The 18,800-nt window shown below is 41.0% G+C and overlaps 1 protein-coding gene across 2 annotated transcripts in view; it reads left to right on the forward strand.

The window, feature by feature from the left end:
* The window catches only part of PROSER1 (proline and serine rich 1), an 82,038-nt gene that overhangs the window by 39,874 nt on the left and 23,364 nt on the right, over positions 1–18,800 (forward strand). For both annotated transcript variants that reach the window (XM_006752684.2, XM_015566187.1), the window contains 3 exons: positions 3,378–3,461; positions 4,837–4,915; positions 5,493–5,588. In XM_006752684.2, the coding sequence (XP_006752747.1) occupies positions 3,378–3,461; positions 4,837–4,915; positions 5,493–5,588 (259 nt within the window). The remainder of the gene's footprint in view (positions 1–3,377; positions 3,462–4,836; positions 4,916–5,492; positions 5,589–18,800) is intronic.

Raw genomic sequence — 18,800 nt, forward strand, 5'->3', positions numbered from 1 at the left:
GATAAAAGGCTAATATGCAAATCAAGTGAACAGCAGAATGACTGGTCGCTATGACACTCACTGACCACCATGGGGCAGATGCTCAATGCAGGAGTTGTCCCATGGTGGTCAGTGTGCTCCCACAGGGGGAGCGCCGCTCAGCCAGAAGCTGGGCTCATGGCTGGCTAGCGCAGCAGCGGTGATGGGAGCCTCTCCCACCTCCACGGCAGCACTAAGGATGTCTGACTGATGGCTTAGGCCTGCTCCATGGAGGTGCGAGAAGGTGCAGTTTGGCCTGAGGGACCCGCCACCTCCATGTGCACAAATTTTGTGCACCAGTCCTCTAGTCCTATCTAATAAGAGAGAAACACGGTAATTAGCCATATGTCCGCTACCCTTCCCAATGGCTAATCAGGGCGATATGCAAATTAACTGCCAGCCAAGATGGCCGCCAGAAGCCAGGCAGCTTAAAGCTAACATGAGCCTTTCTTGCTTCAGTGACGGAGGAAACCAACGTTCCCCACCTGCCTTGACAGCCTCTGAGCTTGCAGTTTGAAACATTGTTACACATATAGAAGCTAAACAAAACCCTAGAAACCAGCTTTCAGCTAGCCGGGATCTCAGAGCTGGAGTTGATACAGTGTTTCGATTATAGAACTCAAACAAACCAGATACCTGCTTTCAGCAGCCTCAGAGCTAAAGCTGGCCCAGAATAAAGAAAAGAAAGAAAAAAAGGAGCAGTTGGGAGCTTCAGTCACCCGCCAGCATGAAAACAGCCTTCAGCCTCTCACCCAGACTGGCCAGGCACCCCAGTGGGGACCCCCACCCTGATCCAGTACACCCTTCAGGGTAAACCAGCCGGCCCCCACGCATGCACCAGGTCTCTATCCTATATAGTAAAAGGGTAATATGCCTCCCAGCACCAGGATCAGTGGAGCCATGAGGCCTCCCAGCACCGGGATCAGCGGAGCCAAGAGGCCTCCCGGTACCTGGTTCTGCGTGATGGGGCAGCACCCAAACCCCCTGATCGCCTTGCGGCTCTGTGTGTGACGGGGAGGGGACACAACCTATCCGCCCTGATCTGTTCGTGACAGGGTAAGGCGCCCCAACCCCCTGATCAGCCTTGCTTTGTGCCTGATAGGGGGAGCTCTCCAACCCCATGATCGCCCTGCGGCTCTGTGTGTGACAGGGGGCGGCGTCCCAACCTGCCCCCCACGGGCCCTGCTCTGTGTGTAACGGGGTAGAGCCATAACCTCCCCATCGGCCCTGCCCTGAGTGTGACAGTGCCCCAACCCCCTGATCGGCCCTGCTCGGTGTGTGAGAGGTGGTCGGTGCCCCAACTCCCCTATCGGCCCTACTCTGTGAGTGACGGGGGAGCTCCTCAACCCCCTGATGGAACCTGCTCTGTGCGTGACAGGGAGGAGCTACCCAACCCCCTGATTGATCCTGCTCTGTGCGTGACGGGGATGGTGCCGCAACCTCCCCATCGACCCTGCCTTGAGTGTGACGGGACGGTGCCCCAACCCCCCAATCAGCCCTACCCTGAGCGTGACTGAGGGTGACATCGCAACCTCCCGATCGCCCTGCTCTGTGCATGACAGGGGGCAGTGCCCCAAATCCCAAATCGGCCCTGCTCTGAGCCCGGTAAGGGGCTGCACCTAGGGATTGGGCCTGCCCTCTGCCACCCGGGAGCAGACCTAAGCCAGCAGGTCGTTATCTCCCGAGGGGTTCCAGACTGTAAGAGGGCACAGGCCGGGCTGAGGGATACCTCCCTCCCCCCCAAGTGCACAAATTTTTTCTGCTCGTCAGTGTGATTCCACAGTGGGAGCTCCGCCCAGCCACAAGCTGGGTTGACATCTGTGAGCGCAGCGGCAGTGGTGGGAGCCTCTCTCACCTCCTCGGCAGCGCTAAGGATGCCTGGGGAGCGGACCTAAGCTGGCAGGTGGACACCCCCCCCTCGAGGGCTCCCGGGCTGCCAGAGGGATGTCTGACTGCCAGCTTAGGCCCAGTCCCCCAGGGAGCGAGCCTAAGCCAACAGGTGGACATCACCCGAGAGCTCCTGGACTGCGCGAGGGGGCAGGCCGGACTGAGGAACACCCCCCCCCCGCCCCCCCGCACAAATTTTTGTGCACCAGACCTCTAGTAGTATAATAAAGGCTCTGAGAAGTCTTATAAGAAAGGAACTATTTTTACATCATCCAGTGTTTCTAAGCTTTTTTGTAAGCTGTTTCAAAGAATGGTGTTTATTATTGTAGTGTTATAAATAAACCTAAAACTTAGTGAATTAAAACAGAAAACATTTATTGTCTCATGCAGTTGCTATGAATCAGGGATCTGGGAGTGGCTTAGCTTGGTCCTGGCTCAGGGATTCTCATGATGCTGCAGTTATCTGAAGGCTTAATTGGATACTTCCAAAGTGGCTCACTTACATGCCTGGCAAATTTGTGTTGGTTGTTGGCAAGAGGTCTTTGTTCTTTACCATAAGGACTTTTCCATAGTGCTGGTTGAGCACCTCATGACATGGCAGCTGACTTTCACCAGCCAATCATCTAGAAGATAAGTGGAATCTGTGTTGTCTTGTATGACTTAGCCTTAGAAGTCAAATGCCATCATTTCTGGAATATCTGTTTGTTGCACAGGTTAGCCCTGTTCATTCTGGAAGGGGACTGAACAGAGCTTGTTGGAGGTGAGGATCACTGGGCACCATCTTGGAAGTTGGCTTCCAACCATTTAGGGACACACACTATTAGGCTGACACAGTCTAATATTCAACTTATTCTGGTCTGTTAATTATAGCAGCCTTGAGTGAGGTCTCATTTGCTCTTGTACAATATAAACTACCATGCTTAATGCTTATAGAGAACACCATTTTTTTTGTCATCATGTTTTAACTGTAATTCAGGTGCTCTTTGTTTCTTACATATACTATAGCATTGGAGGTCTATTTCTGGTTGCACCTGTTGTGGAGGGAAAATAATTAAAACATGCTATATCCTGTTCTCTTATTATGTGTGTACTTCTGAGGGCCCCTGTACCTGTTTGAGGATTCCGTGGCAGAGGAGTGATGAAGAACTTATCAGGGTCATGCATCCAGGGCAAGATTGAATCTGGAATCCAAGTCTTTAAATGCCTACCAGGTCCTTTCCTTCACTATAATACAGGCATTCCTCTGAGATATTGTGGGTTCAATTCCAGACTCAATAAAGGGAGTGCCACAATAAAGCAAGCCTTAATCTTTTTGTTGGTGGAGGTTTGCCTTTGATGTAAAAAATGTGATATCTGTGAAATGCAATAAAGGAAAAGTACAATAAAATGAGATATGCCTATATCATGAGGGTTTTTTGTTTCGTTTTTGTTTTAGGGTTTCTCAAAAGTCTCAGTTCTTTTTTTTTTAATAGGGAACCCCTTTGAAAAAAGATGGTGAAGAATGTACCAATGAAGGCAAAGGAATAGCTGCACGGATTCTTGGACCATCCAAACCAGTATGTTTAGAAAATAAATGATGAAACAGGTCATAACTCTTACATGTAGTTTTCTGTCTGTTCAAAGCATAAATTCTTTTTTAGTGTGTTGGGAAGTTCAAAGTATACTAAAATCCCTCAGGAAATGCTTGACCTAGACAGTATAGTATAATTAGTTAATAGTGCTAAGGACCCTTTTGAATTTAATGTTTTGTTTTAAAGTAAATACACATAATTTGTTTTTATTTTTTTTTCCTGCCACATTTAGCTGTTCCTTTGGAGGTATAAAGTATGGAAGGTTCACTTTAACTAAGATTATGGTTTGGCCAAATTAGTATTAGTGTTAGTAAAAACAAGACAGAGCAAGGAGATTAAGAGTATTTTCAAGGGAGTGATAATAATTGATTGGAATATAAACTGAACAGAAGACAACCGGTGGCTTGAGGGATCATTAAAATTGAAGTACTATAGGCCTCCACACAGCCACCTTGCAGTTCCTGCCTGTCCACCTGATAACTCCCATGGCAGTTGTTTATAGAAAAATAGTTACAGATCAGAATTTTGCACAAGACTAGTGCATCATACAGGACTGCCATGATGAGAGCTAGAAAGAATCTCGGTCCTTTACTGTCCGTAGAGCCCTTCTGCACCAAGGATATAAGTGTACGCTCTCTTTAGCAGGTGGGCTTGTTCATTCATATGAGTCTCTCTCTCTCTGTCTCTCTCTCTCTCTCATAAAAGTACAGTATTTTTGGCTTAGCTTTTTAGATACCTCTGCTTCTCTAGAGACCAATTCTTTTACATTCTTTATTACTTATATAAGTTCCATCAAAGATAAAAGATTTGTGGGTTTCAAAAGGCAAAAAAGACTAAAATACGGAATTCATAATTCCAGTCTACATTTTGCTACATTTGTCAGCATGCTGAATGCTAAAGAAAACAGTGCTTTTTTTTTTTCTTTCAAAAGGAGAAAAGAGGTTAATATGAATGAATTCCTAATAAGTTAGGAGGATTTTGAAGGTTCTTGGGTAGCTTTAATTCCAAAAGCTAGTGGATTTCTTTTGTTACATAGGAAGAGGTAGGAATTCTTGAATTAAACTAGGCAGATCAGAGAGAAATTTTTGTTTGGAATAAGATGATTTGATGCTGAAATAAAAAATAAACACCTCTGCAGCAATCTTGAGCAGGATCTACCTTTGGAATTTAATAAGAACCACATGTTTTAAAGCAAATACATTTTCCTTATTTGTGCCATGTGTTAGTCCAGTAGCACTAGCTTTGCTGGGCATTTTTAGCCTCTTAGGACTAAATATTTTGAAACAAGTTACATTTTGTTTTGCCAGCAGACTGCTTAGTTGATTTTCTTCTAACTGCTGTACTTTGCCCCCTCATTTAGCCTCCTTCAACATACAATCCACATAAACCCGTTCCTTATCCAATACCTCCATGTCGGCCACATGCAACTATTACACCAAGTAAGGAGTTCTTTCATGTTTTACACTTTTTCATTTTGCTCTTTACTTATTAAATTAAAAGTAAATGTTGGTATATGTACTTGGGAAATCTCAAGCACCTATAAAATGTTTTGTGATTTGTTAACTTTCCCACAGTCAGCTTAACTAGTGCTTTGGTCTACAACAATGCAGCAGACAATTTATTTAGGATATTTTCCTTTTGCTAAATGAATTATAGATTATTTTTAGACTTTATTTATTATCATGGGTTTTCTCTTTGGTAAATCATCTTGAATCCCTTTTTGATAGTTGGTATTCAGAGGCATCCATAATGCACTTATAATAATTTAAGTATGGCAGGTTCTGCCTGCCATGCCATTTAGTGAGCCTGGAATTAGCATGCAGTGTTGGAAATAAGAATCTCTAATTATCTTATTTGATCTATTTTCACCTAATCCAGTACCAAACCTTCACGTAAAATGTAACTCTATTATATTACAGTTTTAAAAATAAATTAGATAGATACATTAATATAGTTGAACTCCTTGCCACAAAATGATAATGAATTATATATTTTTCTATTATATTTTTATTTTAGGTGCTTATAACAATGCAGGTCTTGTACCATTAGCCAATGTCATAGCTCCTGGTGTACCTCCTCCACCTCCGTATACTCCTAATCCAGCAGGAACAGGTAAACTAATGTTATGGGGTGTTCAAAATAAATAAATTATTCATACACAAATGTATACTTGGAAGGGATAGTTGTTTGAAATGGCGTGTCATAAAAGAGGGAGCACAAACTAAGAGCCAAATGATGAATCCAAGTAAGGAGTTCTTACATTTGTAAGTGTGATATGGAGATTTCCCTAGAGCACTCTTTGCCTACATGTGTGAACACGAGCAGGTTGTAGAAATAAGAATCATTTCTCATGAGGAAGAAACTTTGGCAGAAAAAGTATAATTCACTTAATGGACATAATAATTTGCGCAAATTATTTCTACCACGGGGAAGAAAGTCTTATAAGGAGGTGCTTAGAGGTGTTTAACCTCTTTCCCCAGCACTTTCCAGTTAACCTTTTTCTTGGGAACATGAGATATGAAGTATAAATATTTTATTCTATACTAGAGGCCCAATGCACTAAAGTTCATGCAAGAGTAGGCCTTCCTTCCCCCGGATGCCGGCACCGTTTCCCTCTGGCACCTGGGACCTGAGCTTCCCTCCTCTGGCTGCTGGCAGGCACCTGGGACCTGGGCTGGCTCCCCTCGGGCCAGCTGCAGGCACCCGGGACCTGGGCTGGCTTCCCTTGAGCCACCCGCAGGCATCAGGGACCTAGGCTGGCTTTCCTCTGGCCCTGGCATCGTCAGGAAGGATGACCAGAATGACGTCTGGAAGATGTCCGGTCTAATTAGCATATTACCCTTTTATTATTATAAATATTGCCAATCTGTTCTCCAAAAAGAGTACTAATTTATACTTGCCAATGAGAGTATGTAGTGTACAGTTTCTTCACATCTTTTCAACATGGGATATTATCTATGATTTGACTTTTGCCAGTCTAAGAAGGCTGCTTTAGCTTAGGTTTTTATTTGTGTCTTTTACAAAAGTTTTTTATTTTAATCAGCTATTACTTATTTGACTCTTCTGAGTTTTATTTTTTGCTCAGGAAACCCTCATCCCAACAGTATGAAAATATCATCTGTATTCTCTAATTACTTTTATAGTGATTCTTTTTTAATGTGTAGCTTTTAATCCACTGCCATTTATTTTTATAAATGTTTAATAAATTCTTTTTCTATTTTACTAGCCAGAATAGTTCTGTTGATTACAGCTGAGTACTCTGGTTAATGAGAGTTGCAAAACATTATTTTCAAAATACGTTATTTTATTTCTTGCTTTTGTTTATGGTACCTTTTACCTTTACAAGTTTTACATTTTTTGCATAGGAAAATAGAGTCTATGAAAGAAAAGCTGGAATCGTGTTATCTTGATCCATATCTTCTTAACTCTATATAGACCAGGTAATCTAGGTCTTGTGAGACTCTTACTTCATCTGGAATTTATACTCATAGGGGTGATATAGAGGTTCATCTTAATTTTTTCATCCAAGATGATAGTCATTTAGGCCAGCATCATTTATTCACTAATTTATTTTCTCTACTGCTTTAAAATATCAGATTTTAGTTTTCATATACACATAGGGCTCTAATTCTGTTTTTTATTTTACTCTGTCCAATCCTATATAATAAAAGGCTAATATGAAAATTGTCCCTTCCACTGGGAGTTCGACCAGGGACAGGGACAGCCAAACGCCCACGGCCCCTCCCCCGATCAGCCTCCCCACCCCAATCAGGGGCAGGGCCTGCCTGCCAACCTCCTGGGTCCCCCCCTCCTGGCCAGCCTGGCCCGATGGGCCCCGATCAGTTCGGGCCAGCTGGACCCCACCTGTGCACAAATTGGTGTACCGAGCCTCTAGTATAGTTATATTAGGCTATAATGATGCCATATTCACTTGATTAGCAGATTTAAAGTATGTTTTGATATGTGATAAAGCTAGCTTTGATTAACAATATTTTTATTTTGTTAAATATTTTTTATTGTTGATAATATTACAGATATCTCCCTATCCCCCCCCGTCTCTTAATATTTTTATATTTTTAAACCATTTTTTGAAATTTATTCATTCCTCTGAACTTTAAGATCATTTTATGCAATTAAAAACATTTGAATTTATGTGTATATAATTATATAGTAATTTTGGGAGAATTGACATTTTTATAATATTAAGTCTTATGGCCCTAACCGTTTTGGCTCAATAGATAGAGCGTCGGCCTACGGACTCAAGGGTCCCAGGTTCGATTTTGGTCAAGGCCATGTACCTTGGTTGCGGGCACATACCCAGTAGGGAATGTGCAGGAGGCAGCGATCGATGTTTCTCTCTCATCGATGTTTCTAGCTCTCTATCCCTCTCCCTTCCTCTCTGTAAGAAATCAATAAAATATATTAAAAATATATTAAGTCTTATGTATGTCCTTATAGCTTGTCAAGTGGTAGCGTTTCTCCTCCAGAGCTTATTTTCTCTCAAGAAGATTTTGTGATTTTTCTTTTCCTTTTTATGCCTAACATCTTCACTTTATTTTTTAAAATCTTTATTGTTGAAAGTATTACATATGTCTCCTTTGACCTCAGGCAATCACCACCCTATTGTCTGCATACAAGTTCTTTGATTGTTCTCTTCCCACCCACCAACCCAACCCCACATTCCCTCTGACATTCCACAGACTATTCCATGCTTCTATGTCTCCGGATCTATTATGTTCATCAGTTTATTTTGTTCATTAGATTCCATATATGAGTGAGATCATGGGATACTTGTCTTTCTCTGACTGGCTTATTTTGCTTAGGATATACTCTCCAGGTCCCTCCATGCTGTGTCAAAGGATAAGAGATCCTTATTTTTTTACTATTCCATAGTGCAAATGTACCACAGCTTTTTTATCCACTCATCTACCAAAGGCATTTGGGATGTTCCCAGATCTTAGCTATTGTAAATAGTGGATGCATTCTTTTTTTAAATATATATTTTTATTGATTTCAGAGAGGGAAGGAGAGAGAGAGAGAGAGAGAGGGAGGGAGAGAGAGAGAGAGAGAGAGAGAGAAAACATCAATGATGAGAGAGAATCATTCATCAGCTACCTCCTGCATGCCCCACACTGGGGATCAAGCCCCCAACCTGGCATGTTCACCGACCTGGAATCGAACTATGACCTCCTGATTCATAAGTCAACACTCAATCACTGAGCCATGCTGGCCAGCCCATACATTCTTTCTGATTGGTGTTTTGGGTTTTTTAGGATATATTCCTACAAGTGGGATCACTGGGTCAAATGGCAGATCCATATTTAATTTTTTGAGGAAACTCCACACTGTTTTCCGTAATGGATGCACCAGTCTACATTCCCACCAGCAGTGTACTAGGGTTCTCTTTTCTCCACATCCTTGTCAGCACTTGTCACTTGTTGATTTTCTTATGGTAGCCTTTGTGAGAGGTGTGAGGTGATACCTCATTGTTGTTTTAATTTGCATCTCTTGAATTATCAGTTACTGAACATTTTTTCATATGTCTCTTGGCATCTGTCCCTGCTTTGGAGCAGTACCTATTTAGATCCTTTGCCCATTTTTAAATTGGATTATTTGTTGTCCTTTTGTTAAGATGTATGAGTTCCTTATATAATTTGGATATTAGCCTTTTATCAGATGTATCATCACCAAATATATTCTCCCATACAGTGGGCTCCCTTTTCCTTTTATTGATGGTTTCTTTTGCCATGCAGAGGCTTTTTATTTTGATGTAGTCCCAGTTATTTATTTTCTCTTTAGTTTCCATTGTCCTAGGAGGTGTATCAGTAAACATATCATTATGACATATGTCTGATATTTTGCTGCTGAAATCACTATGCTTTAATTATGTTTAATTTGCAACAATGAAAATACATCCTGCATATCAGATATTTACATTACGATTCATAACAGTAGCAAAATTACAGGTATGAAGTAGCAACGAAAATAACTTTATGTTTGGGGCTCACCACAACATGAGGAACTGTATTAAAGGGTCGCAGCATTAGGAAGGTTGAAAACCACTGCCCTAAGAGATGTATGTCCCCTTTGGAGAAATGTGTATTCAGGTCTTCTGCCATTTCTTACTTGGATTGTTTGTCTTCCTTTTTTTGAGTTGTATGAGTACTTTATTTTTAAAATATATATTTCTGTTGATTTCAGAGAGGAAGGGAGAGGGAGATAAAGGTAGAAACATGAATGATGAGGGAGAATCATCAATCGGCTGCCTCCTGCATGCCTGCTACTGAAGATCAAGTCCGCAAACGGGGCATGTACCCTAACGGAATTGAACTCTGACTTCCTAATTCATAGATTGACACTCAACCACTGTGCCACACCGGCTGGGCTGTATCAGTACTTTCTATATTTTGGATATTAACCCCTTGTCAGATATGTTCTCCCATACATTGGGTTCCCTCTTCTTTTCATTGTGGTTTCTTCTGATGTGCGGATGCTTGGTGTAGTCCCATTTGTTTTTTTTCTCCTTAGTTTCCATTGCCGTAGAGATGTATCGGTAAACATACTGCTTTGAGAGATGCCTCAGATCTTGCTACCTATGGTTTCTTCAAGGATTTTTATGGTTTCACGACATACATTTAAGTGTTGTATCCATTTTAAGTTTATTCTTGTATATAGTGTAAGTTTGGGGTCTAGTTTCATCTTTTTGCATGTATCACTCCAGTTTTCCTAACACCATTTATTGAGGAGACTCTTTTCACTCCATTGTATGCTCTTGCCTCCTTTGTCAAATATTAATTGAGAGTTATGGCTTGGGTCAATTTGGGTGTCTGTTCTATTCTGTTGATCTGTTCTACTCTGTTCTATTCTACTGACCTGTTCTTGTGTCAGTACCAGGCGTTTTTTATTAGCGTGGTTTTTGTAGTGTAACTTCATATCTGGTATTGTGATCCCTCCCACTGTGTTACTCTTTCTGAAGATTGGTGCAGGAACTTGGGGTCTTTTTTGGTCCTATATGAAATTTTTGGGAGTACTTTTTCTAAATCTGTGAATTATGCCTTTAGTATTTTAATAGGGTTTGCATTGAATCTGTAGATTGCTTTGGGTAGTATAGATATTTTAATGATGTCCATACCAGTCATTGAACACAACATGTATATTCTTCCATTTTTTTTATATCTTGCTCTATCTCTATCTTTTTTCAAAGTCCTGTAGTTTTCTGAGTATGTCTTCTATCTTCTTGGTTAAGTTTATTCTTAGTATGATAAATTGGATTTTGTATTTAGTTTCTCTTCCTGAGAATTCATTATTGGTCTATAAAAATGCCATCGATTTCTGGGTTTTAATTTTTTATCCTGCTACATTCCCGAATTCATTTATCAAATCTACTAGTTTTTTTGGTGGAGTCATTAGGGTTTTCTATGTACAATATCATGTCATCTGCAAATAATGAGAGTTTTACTTCTGCCTTTCCAATTTGGATGCCTTTTTGTTATTCTCTGATTGCTGTGGCTAGGACTTCTAGTAATAAGTTGAATAAGAGTGGTGAAAGCTGACATCCCTATCTTGTTCCTGTTTTTAGGGGAAATGTTTTTAGTTTGTGCCCATTGAGTATGAAGTGGGCTGTAGATTTGTCATATATAGCCTGTATTATGTTGAGATATGATCCCTCTTCCCACTTTGCTGAGTTTTTATCAAAAAGGGTGCTGAGTATTTGACAAAGGAGGCAAGAACATACAATGGAGTGAAGATAGTCTCTTCAACAAACGGTGCTGGAAACACTGGACAAACACATGCAAAAAGATGAAACTAGACCACCAACTTAACGCCATACACAAGAATAAACTCAAGATGGATATACAACTTAAATGTACGGCATAAAACCATAATAATCATAGAGGAGAACATAGGCAGTAAAATCTTAAACATCTCATGTAACAATATGTTCACCGATACATCTAGGGCCGTGGTCGGCAAACTGTGGCTCGAAAGCCACGTGCTGCTCTTTGGCCCCTTGAGTGTGGCTCTTCCTAACTAAGCCTTAGGAGTACCCTAATTAAGTTAATAACAATGCACCTACCTATATAGTTTAAGTTTAAAAAATTTGGCTCTCAAAAAAAATTTCAATCGTTATACTGTTGATATTTGTCTCTAGACTAATGAGTTTACCGACCACTGAATTCTAGGGCAAAGGAAATTAATGAGAAAATAATCCAATGGGACTGCATCAAAATAAAAATTTTCTGCACAGCAAAATCAAGCACCATCAAAATGAAAAGGGAACCCACTGTATGGTAGAACATATTTGCCAATGATATATCTGATAAGGGGTTAATATCCAAAATATATAAAGTACTCCTACAACTCAACAAAGGAAGACAATACAATTAAAAAAGGTAGAAAACCTCAATAGATATTTCTCCAAAGAGGACATACAAGTGGCCAAGAGACCTATGAAAAATGCTCAAAGTCACGACTCATCAGAGAAATGTAGATTAAAATCACAATGAGCTATTACCTCACTCCTGTCAAAATGGCTATCATCAAAAAATCAGCGAACAACAAGTGCAGGGGAGGATGTGGAGAAAAGGGAACACTGGTTCACTGCTGGTGCAGCCATTATTAAAAACAGTAAGAAGTTTCCTCAAAAAATAAAAAATGGAACTCCTGTTTGATTCAGCCATCCCACTTCTGAGAATATATTGTAAAACCCCCAAAACACCAGTGAGAAAGAACATATGCACTCCTATGTTCACAGAAGCATTATTTACAATAGCTAAGATTTGGAAACAGCCCTAGTGCCCATAGTAGTTGAATGGACAAAAAAGTTGTAGGGCATTTACACAATGGAATACTATGCAGCTGTAAAGAAGAGGAGTCTTTTATTATTTGGGACAGCATGGATGTACCTGGAAAATACTGTGCTAAGTAAAATTAGCCAATCTGAGAAAGATAAATATCACATGATCACACTTATTTATGGAATCTAGTGAACAAAATGAATTGACCAACAAAATAAGACCCAAAGAATGGAGCCATGGAACAGACATACCTTGATGTCGAGTTGGGGGGACCAAAAAAGAGAAACCAAAGAACTTATATACTTACATGCATAGGCATGGACAAGACCAATAGAGTAGTGAAGACCTGGGGGGTTTGGTAAGGGTTTGGAGGAGGGGGGCTCAGAGGGTAAAAATGTGAGATATCTGTAATACTAACAATAATAAAAAATACATTTTAAGAAAAGGGTATTGAATTTTGTCAAATGCTACTTTTGCATCTATTGATATGATCATGTGATTTTTGTGTTTCAATGTGTTTATGTGATATATTAGGTTTATTGCTTTGTGAATATTGTACCACCCCTCCATTCTGGGAATAAATCCCACATGGTCATGGTGTATGAGCTATTTAATATATTGCTGGATCCGATTTGCTAATATTTTGTTGAGGATTTTATAGCATCTGTGTTTATCAGGGATATTGGCATGTAATTATCTTTCTTTGTAGTGTCTATCTGGTTTTAGAATTACGATAACACCTATACTCCTTATAAAAAGAGCTTGGAAGTGTTTCTTCATCTTGGATTTTCTGGAATAATTTAAGGAATATAGGTGCTAGTTTTTCTCTGAATGTTTGGTAAAACTCCCCTGTGAAGCCGTTCGGACCAGGGCTTTTGTTGGGAGTTTTTTATTACTGCTTCTATTTCATCAGTTGTTATATGGCCTATTCAGGTTTTCTGATTCTTCCTGATTTAATTTTGGAAAGTTGTATTTTTCTAAAAATTTCTCCATTTCATCCACATTCTCCAGCTTGTTGGCATATAGTTCTTCATAGTATAAATCCTTTGTATTTCTGTGGTGTCAGTTGTTACTTCTTCACTTTCTTTTCTGATATTTGAGTTCTCTGTGTTTCTTGATGAGTCTGGCTAACAGTTCATCAATCTTGTTTATCATTTCAAAGACTTAGCTCTTGACTGTATTAGTGTTGATCTCTCCCTTAATTTCTCCTAGAAGTTTTTTAAATATATTTGGGTGGTCCTCTTTTGGGTGCATATATGTATACCAGGGTTATATCCTCTTGTTAGATCAATTCTTTTAGTATTAAAGTAGTGACTTTTAGTGTCTCTTGTGCTGGCCTTTATTTTGAAGTCTATTTTTTTTTAGTCTCTCTTTTATTTTTGCTCTAATCTTTATTATTTCCTTCCTTCTACTTACTCTGGGCTTTTCTTGTTGTTTTTAATTTTTTAAGTTGTAGGGTTAAATAGTTTCATATTGATTTTTCTTGTTTATAATGTAGGTCTTAATGCTATCAACTTCCTTCTCAGGACTGCTTTTGTTGTGTCCTAGAGATTTGGGATTGTTGTGTGTTCATTTTCATTTGGTTCCAGGAACTTTTTTATTTCTTTCTTGATCTCATTGGTAACTCATTCATTGTTTAATAAAATGCTATTTAGCCTCCATGTATTTAAATGCATTTTGAGTGTTCTTACTGTAGTTAATTTTTAATTTTATTCCATTGTGATCTCTGAAGATGTTTGATCTGATTTCAGTCTTCTTGAACTTGTAGAGGTTTGTTTTGTGTCCTAACATGTGGTCTGCCTTTAAGAATGACCCATGTGTACTTGAGGAGAATGTATATTCTTCAGCTTTGGGGTGAAATGTTCTATAAATGTCAATTAAATCCATCTGATCCAGTGTGTCCTTTAGAGTCACTGTTTCCTTATTAATTTTTTATCTACAAGATCTATCCAGTGAATTCAGTGGAGTGTTAAAGTCCCCTATTATGACTGTATTAGTGTTGATCTCTCCCTTAATTTCTCCTAGAAGTTTTTTTAAATATATTTGGGTGGTCCTCTTTTGGGTGCATATATGTATACCAGGGTTATATCCTCTTGTTAGATCAATTCTTTTAGTATTAAAGTAGTGACTTTTAGTGTCTCTTGTGCTGGCCTTTATTTTGAAGTCTATTTTGTCAACTTTTTTTTTCCATTTCCATTTGCATGGAAATTTTTTTTTCATCTATGCATTCTCTTTCTGTGTGCATCTTTTGTGCTGAGGTAGGTATCTTGTAGGTAGCATATAAGGGTCATATTTTTGTATCCATTCAGCTACCCTGTGTCTTTTGATTGGACCATTTAAGCCATTTACATTTAAGACTATTATTGTTGGTACTTATTTCTTGCCATTTAATTATTTATGCCTATGTTTCTCTCTCTGTTTCTTCTCATTATAGCAGTCCTTTTACAATTCCTTACAGGTCTGTTTCGGTGTTGCCTGGGAAGTTTTTTATTTCACCATCTATTTTGAATGATAGTCTTGTTGGATATAGTAATCTTGGTTTCAGACCCTTGCTTTTTATTACCTTGAATACTTCATGCCATTTCATTCTGGCCTCTAGAGTTTCTGATGAGAAATCAGCTGACAGCCTTATGTGACCACCTTTATAAGTAACACATAGCTTTTCTCGTGCTGCCTTTAAGATTCTCTCTGTGTTTAATTTTTTTGCATTTAAATTATGTGTCTGGGTGTGGGCCTGTTTGGCCTCTTCTTTCTTGGGAATCTCTATGTTTCCAGGACTTGTGTGTCTTTTTAGTTCACCAGGTTATGGAAGTTTTCTGCCATTATTTCTTCAAACACTTTATCCCTTGCTTACTTTCTTCCCCATCTGTCTTTTCTATTATGTGAATATTGTCACATTTTCTGTTGTCCCACAGTTCCCTTAAGGTTTCCTCCTATTTTAAATTGTTTTCTTCTTTATAGTCTTTCATTAAGAGACTAGAGGACTGGTGCACGAAATTCGTGCACTTGGGAGGGCCTGCCTCAGCCCGATTGCAAGAGGGTGCAAGCCAGGCTGAGGGACAGCACCAGTGCACTATCAGGGCTGGGGAGGGATGCGGGAGATTGGCCAGCCAGGGTGGGTTCCAGGGCTTATCTGGCCTATCCCACTTAGTCCTAATGTGCCGGACCCCAGCAGCAAGGTAACCTACCAGTTGGAGCGTCTGCCCCCTGGCGGTCAGTGCACATCATAGCGACTGGTCGACTGCCCCCTTGTGGTCAGTGCATGTCATCGCAAGCAGTTGAGTGGCCTTAGCATATCATTAGCGTTTTACGCTTTGATTGGTTGAATGGACAACCGGACACTTAGCATATTAGGCTTTTATTATATAGGATTTTTTTTCCTACCATGTCTTCTAATTCACCTATCCATCTCTCATCTTCCCCCAATCTGTTGTGTATTCCTTTCAGTCATGTTCTTGAGCATCCTTACCATCATTATTCTGAACTCTATATCTGATAAATTTCTGATTTGCATTTCAGGCTTCTGTTTTTGTTTCCCTATTTTGGTTGCCTATTTGGGTTTGTGTCTGCATATTAGGTATATTTGCTACTGCCCTTAATCCCTAGTGCAGGATAATTTCAGACACTATTTTTGAATGGGCCTGATTAACCTATTTGAAGCTATCAGCAATCCACAGAATGTGGCTCCCTCTTCTGGAGCTAGGTGTCTTTGGAAATGACCAAGATGTGCACCAGAATCTGCTTTTCCTAGCCTTGGGCCCAGAAGGAGATCAGGTAAAGAATCAAAGCCTCTAGAGATCAATCTCTGCCTGCAGTCCAATTGCTTATCCTCAGGCTATCAGCCACAGGGTAGGGTTGGGCAACTGCCTTCCCCCAGTCAAAAACCTCCTGGACAGCAAAGGTCCTCCAGAGAAAGATGTCCTCTGTGGTATGAGGGAATGACTCAGCACAGGAAATGGGTGACTGCCCTACAAGCTGCAACCCCAAAACCCCCAAATCTGGACTCTCCTCACACTGTTCTAGTCCACTCTGCCTTCCCTCTGCCAAAGCCTACAGTGAGTGGCTGCACACAAAATTTTGTGTGTTGGCCTTTTAAGAGGGTGCCTGAATTTCCAGCCGTCTCTTGCTGGTAGACAGCAACCCTGCTGCTTTTCACAGCCAAGTGTTATGTGGCCACCCACCTTAATTGTGTTCTTGTCTGGGGAGCCCAGCTTGAGATTTAGACCCCAGAGTTCTCAGTGGGAACCCCTCGTAGCTGAGATATCCTTCCAGAACTTCAACTGCTGTCTTTAGGAGCCTAGCCAGCCCTTTCACACTTCTTACCAGTATCCATGCATTCTCCACTTTTCATCCTTGGTTATCAGGGTTCTCTCCAACTCGTCTTCAATTGATTTTCAGGATATTTTTCCTGTATTTCAGTTGTATTTCCAAGTTTGGTCCTGGGAGTGTCAGTGTCACTTGTACTTACTCCACTGCCATGTTGGTAACCTGTAGGTTTCTTAATTATAGGTTATTTGCCTTAGGTTTATTTGTAGAGATTTAAAAGTATTTTTTTTGTTGCAATTTTAAATGAAATATTTTATTTCTAGGTACCTATTATTAGTTACCTGTTTATTTCTTAAAGGTATTTTGAGTTTCCTAAGCATAAAAAAATGTCAGTTGAGTTATACTTTATAATATTTCCTTTTACCCTGGCCTTATTTGATGTTAATATTGCCCTAACTCATTTTTGTTTTTATTTTACAAAAATGTTTTGCTTTTATATTTATTGTGAAATATTTTGGGGATTTGTTTATTTGGTAGGTTACTTGGTTTACAAATTACATATAAATGGTTTCTGTTTATTAAATCAATGAAGAGACTTAGAAATTTCAAACAACTGCAAAGTTAAATATTTTTTCTTATTTTTTCCTTCTATTTTATTTGTATTCATTATTATTCTCGTACTAGGGGCTCAGTGCACAAATTTGTGCACTTTGAAAGGAACTGTGGGCTGCGAGGCTATGGTGGGCAAAGGGACAGGGTCTTGGCCCATCCTCCGCGCCCTCCCTCCCCCGCCCCCCGAGCCTCTACCGCTGTGGCTCCTGGTCCCCTGTCTGCCAGTAGCCCCACTCCAGCCACTACCACTCCCACGCACTGACTGGGGCTGGCGCCAGCAGCGGGTGCAAGCAAGGCCTGTGTCGTCAGCAGGTGTGAGTTGCAGCTGCTGCTCCCATCGCCCCTCAGGAGCTGGGGGAGGTGGAGAAGCCCTCAGGGGTGATCGGGGCTGGCAGCTGCCTCTCGTACCTGCTGATAGTGCCAAGTGATCAGGACTGGTGCTGGGCACTGGCAGCTGATGCACGTGGCAGCTCTGGAGCCGGCTGCGGGTGCAAGTGGGGCATTCGCTGGCAGAGGGTGCAAGAGGCTGTTGCCAGCCCCGATTGCCCCTCAGGAGCAGGAGCAGGGGGAGGTGAAGAAGCACTGAGGGGTGATTGGGGCCGGCAGCCACTGCTTCCACCCGCTGATGGCGCCAAGCAACTGGGGCTGGCACCGGGCATGGGAAGCAGGTGTGAGTGTTGGCTCTGGCGCCAGCTGTGAGTGCGAGTGGGGCTGGGGCCGGTGCCGGTGCTGGCAGGAGGTGCGAGCTCCCGGCGCAACCAGGGTGTGTAAGAGCAAAGAATTTTCAGTAACCACCAAAGGCTCGCCCCAAAGACAGCGACTGGCACCCAGCCTTGGTCTGGCGCCCCCGGTCACCTGTTTCACCATCCCACCATGGCTGATGCCCTCCATGTTCTGCACTCTGACTCCTGCTGCTGACACCCGCCATGTTCCGCGCATACCCCATGATGGTCAGCGCACGTCATAGCAACCGATTGTTCAGCTGTTCTGTTGTTCTGCCGTTTGGTCTATTTGCATATTAGGGTTAGGGTTTTACTAATACATGTGTAGTCAACAGTTTTTTATCTTTAAAATTTTATCTTTCATTGGTAGTGATCACCTTCATATTCTTCATGGTTGTCAGTATACAAAAACTAAAAAAAAAAGCTGTCTTATACTCCACTATTTGACTTCATATTCCATCTTTTTTATCCATTTATCTTTTGTTGGAATTCTATGCATTTTTACTTCTGTGCCTCTGAATTTATGGCTTCTTACTGTTTCTTCTGTTCTTTGATTTCCTTTCCTGATATGTTCATTCCAATTTTCTTTTAATAGAAAATGTCTCAAGTGCTTTCCTCAAAAAGGGCACATATAGTGCTATAGGTGAGAAACCAATTCCAGTTCATTCTCTTTTCTTTATCAGAACCTTAGTTTCTTTCTGAAATCTTACAAATAAAAGTTTCCTTATTTTTAGAGTTCAGAAATGCCTTTAATCTTGGAGTACAGATATTTCATCAATAGGGAGCCGGCTGCGGGTGCAAGTGGGGCATTCGCTGGCAGAGGGTGCAAGAGGCTGTTGCCAGCCCCGATTGCCCCTCAGGAGCAGGAGCAGGGGGAGGTCTCCTGAGGGATGATCGGGGCAGTAGCCACTGCTCACACCCACTGA

Source organism: Myotis davidii, unplaced genomic scaffold, assembly GCF_000327345.1.
Source record: "Myotis davidii unplaced genomic scaffold, ASM32734v1 scaffold1970, whole genome shotgun sequence".
NCBI classification, from domain to species: Eukaryota; Metazoa; Chordata; class Mammalia; order Chiroptera; family Vespertilionidae; genus Myotis; species Myotis davidii.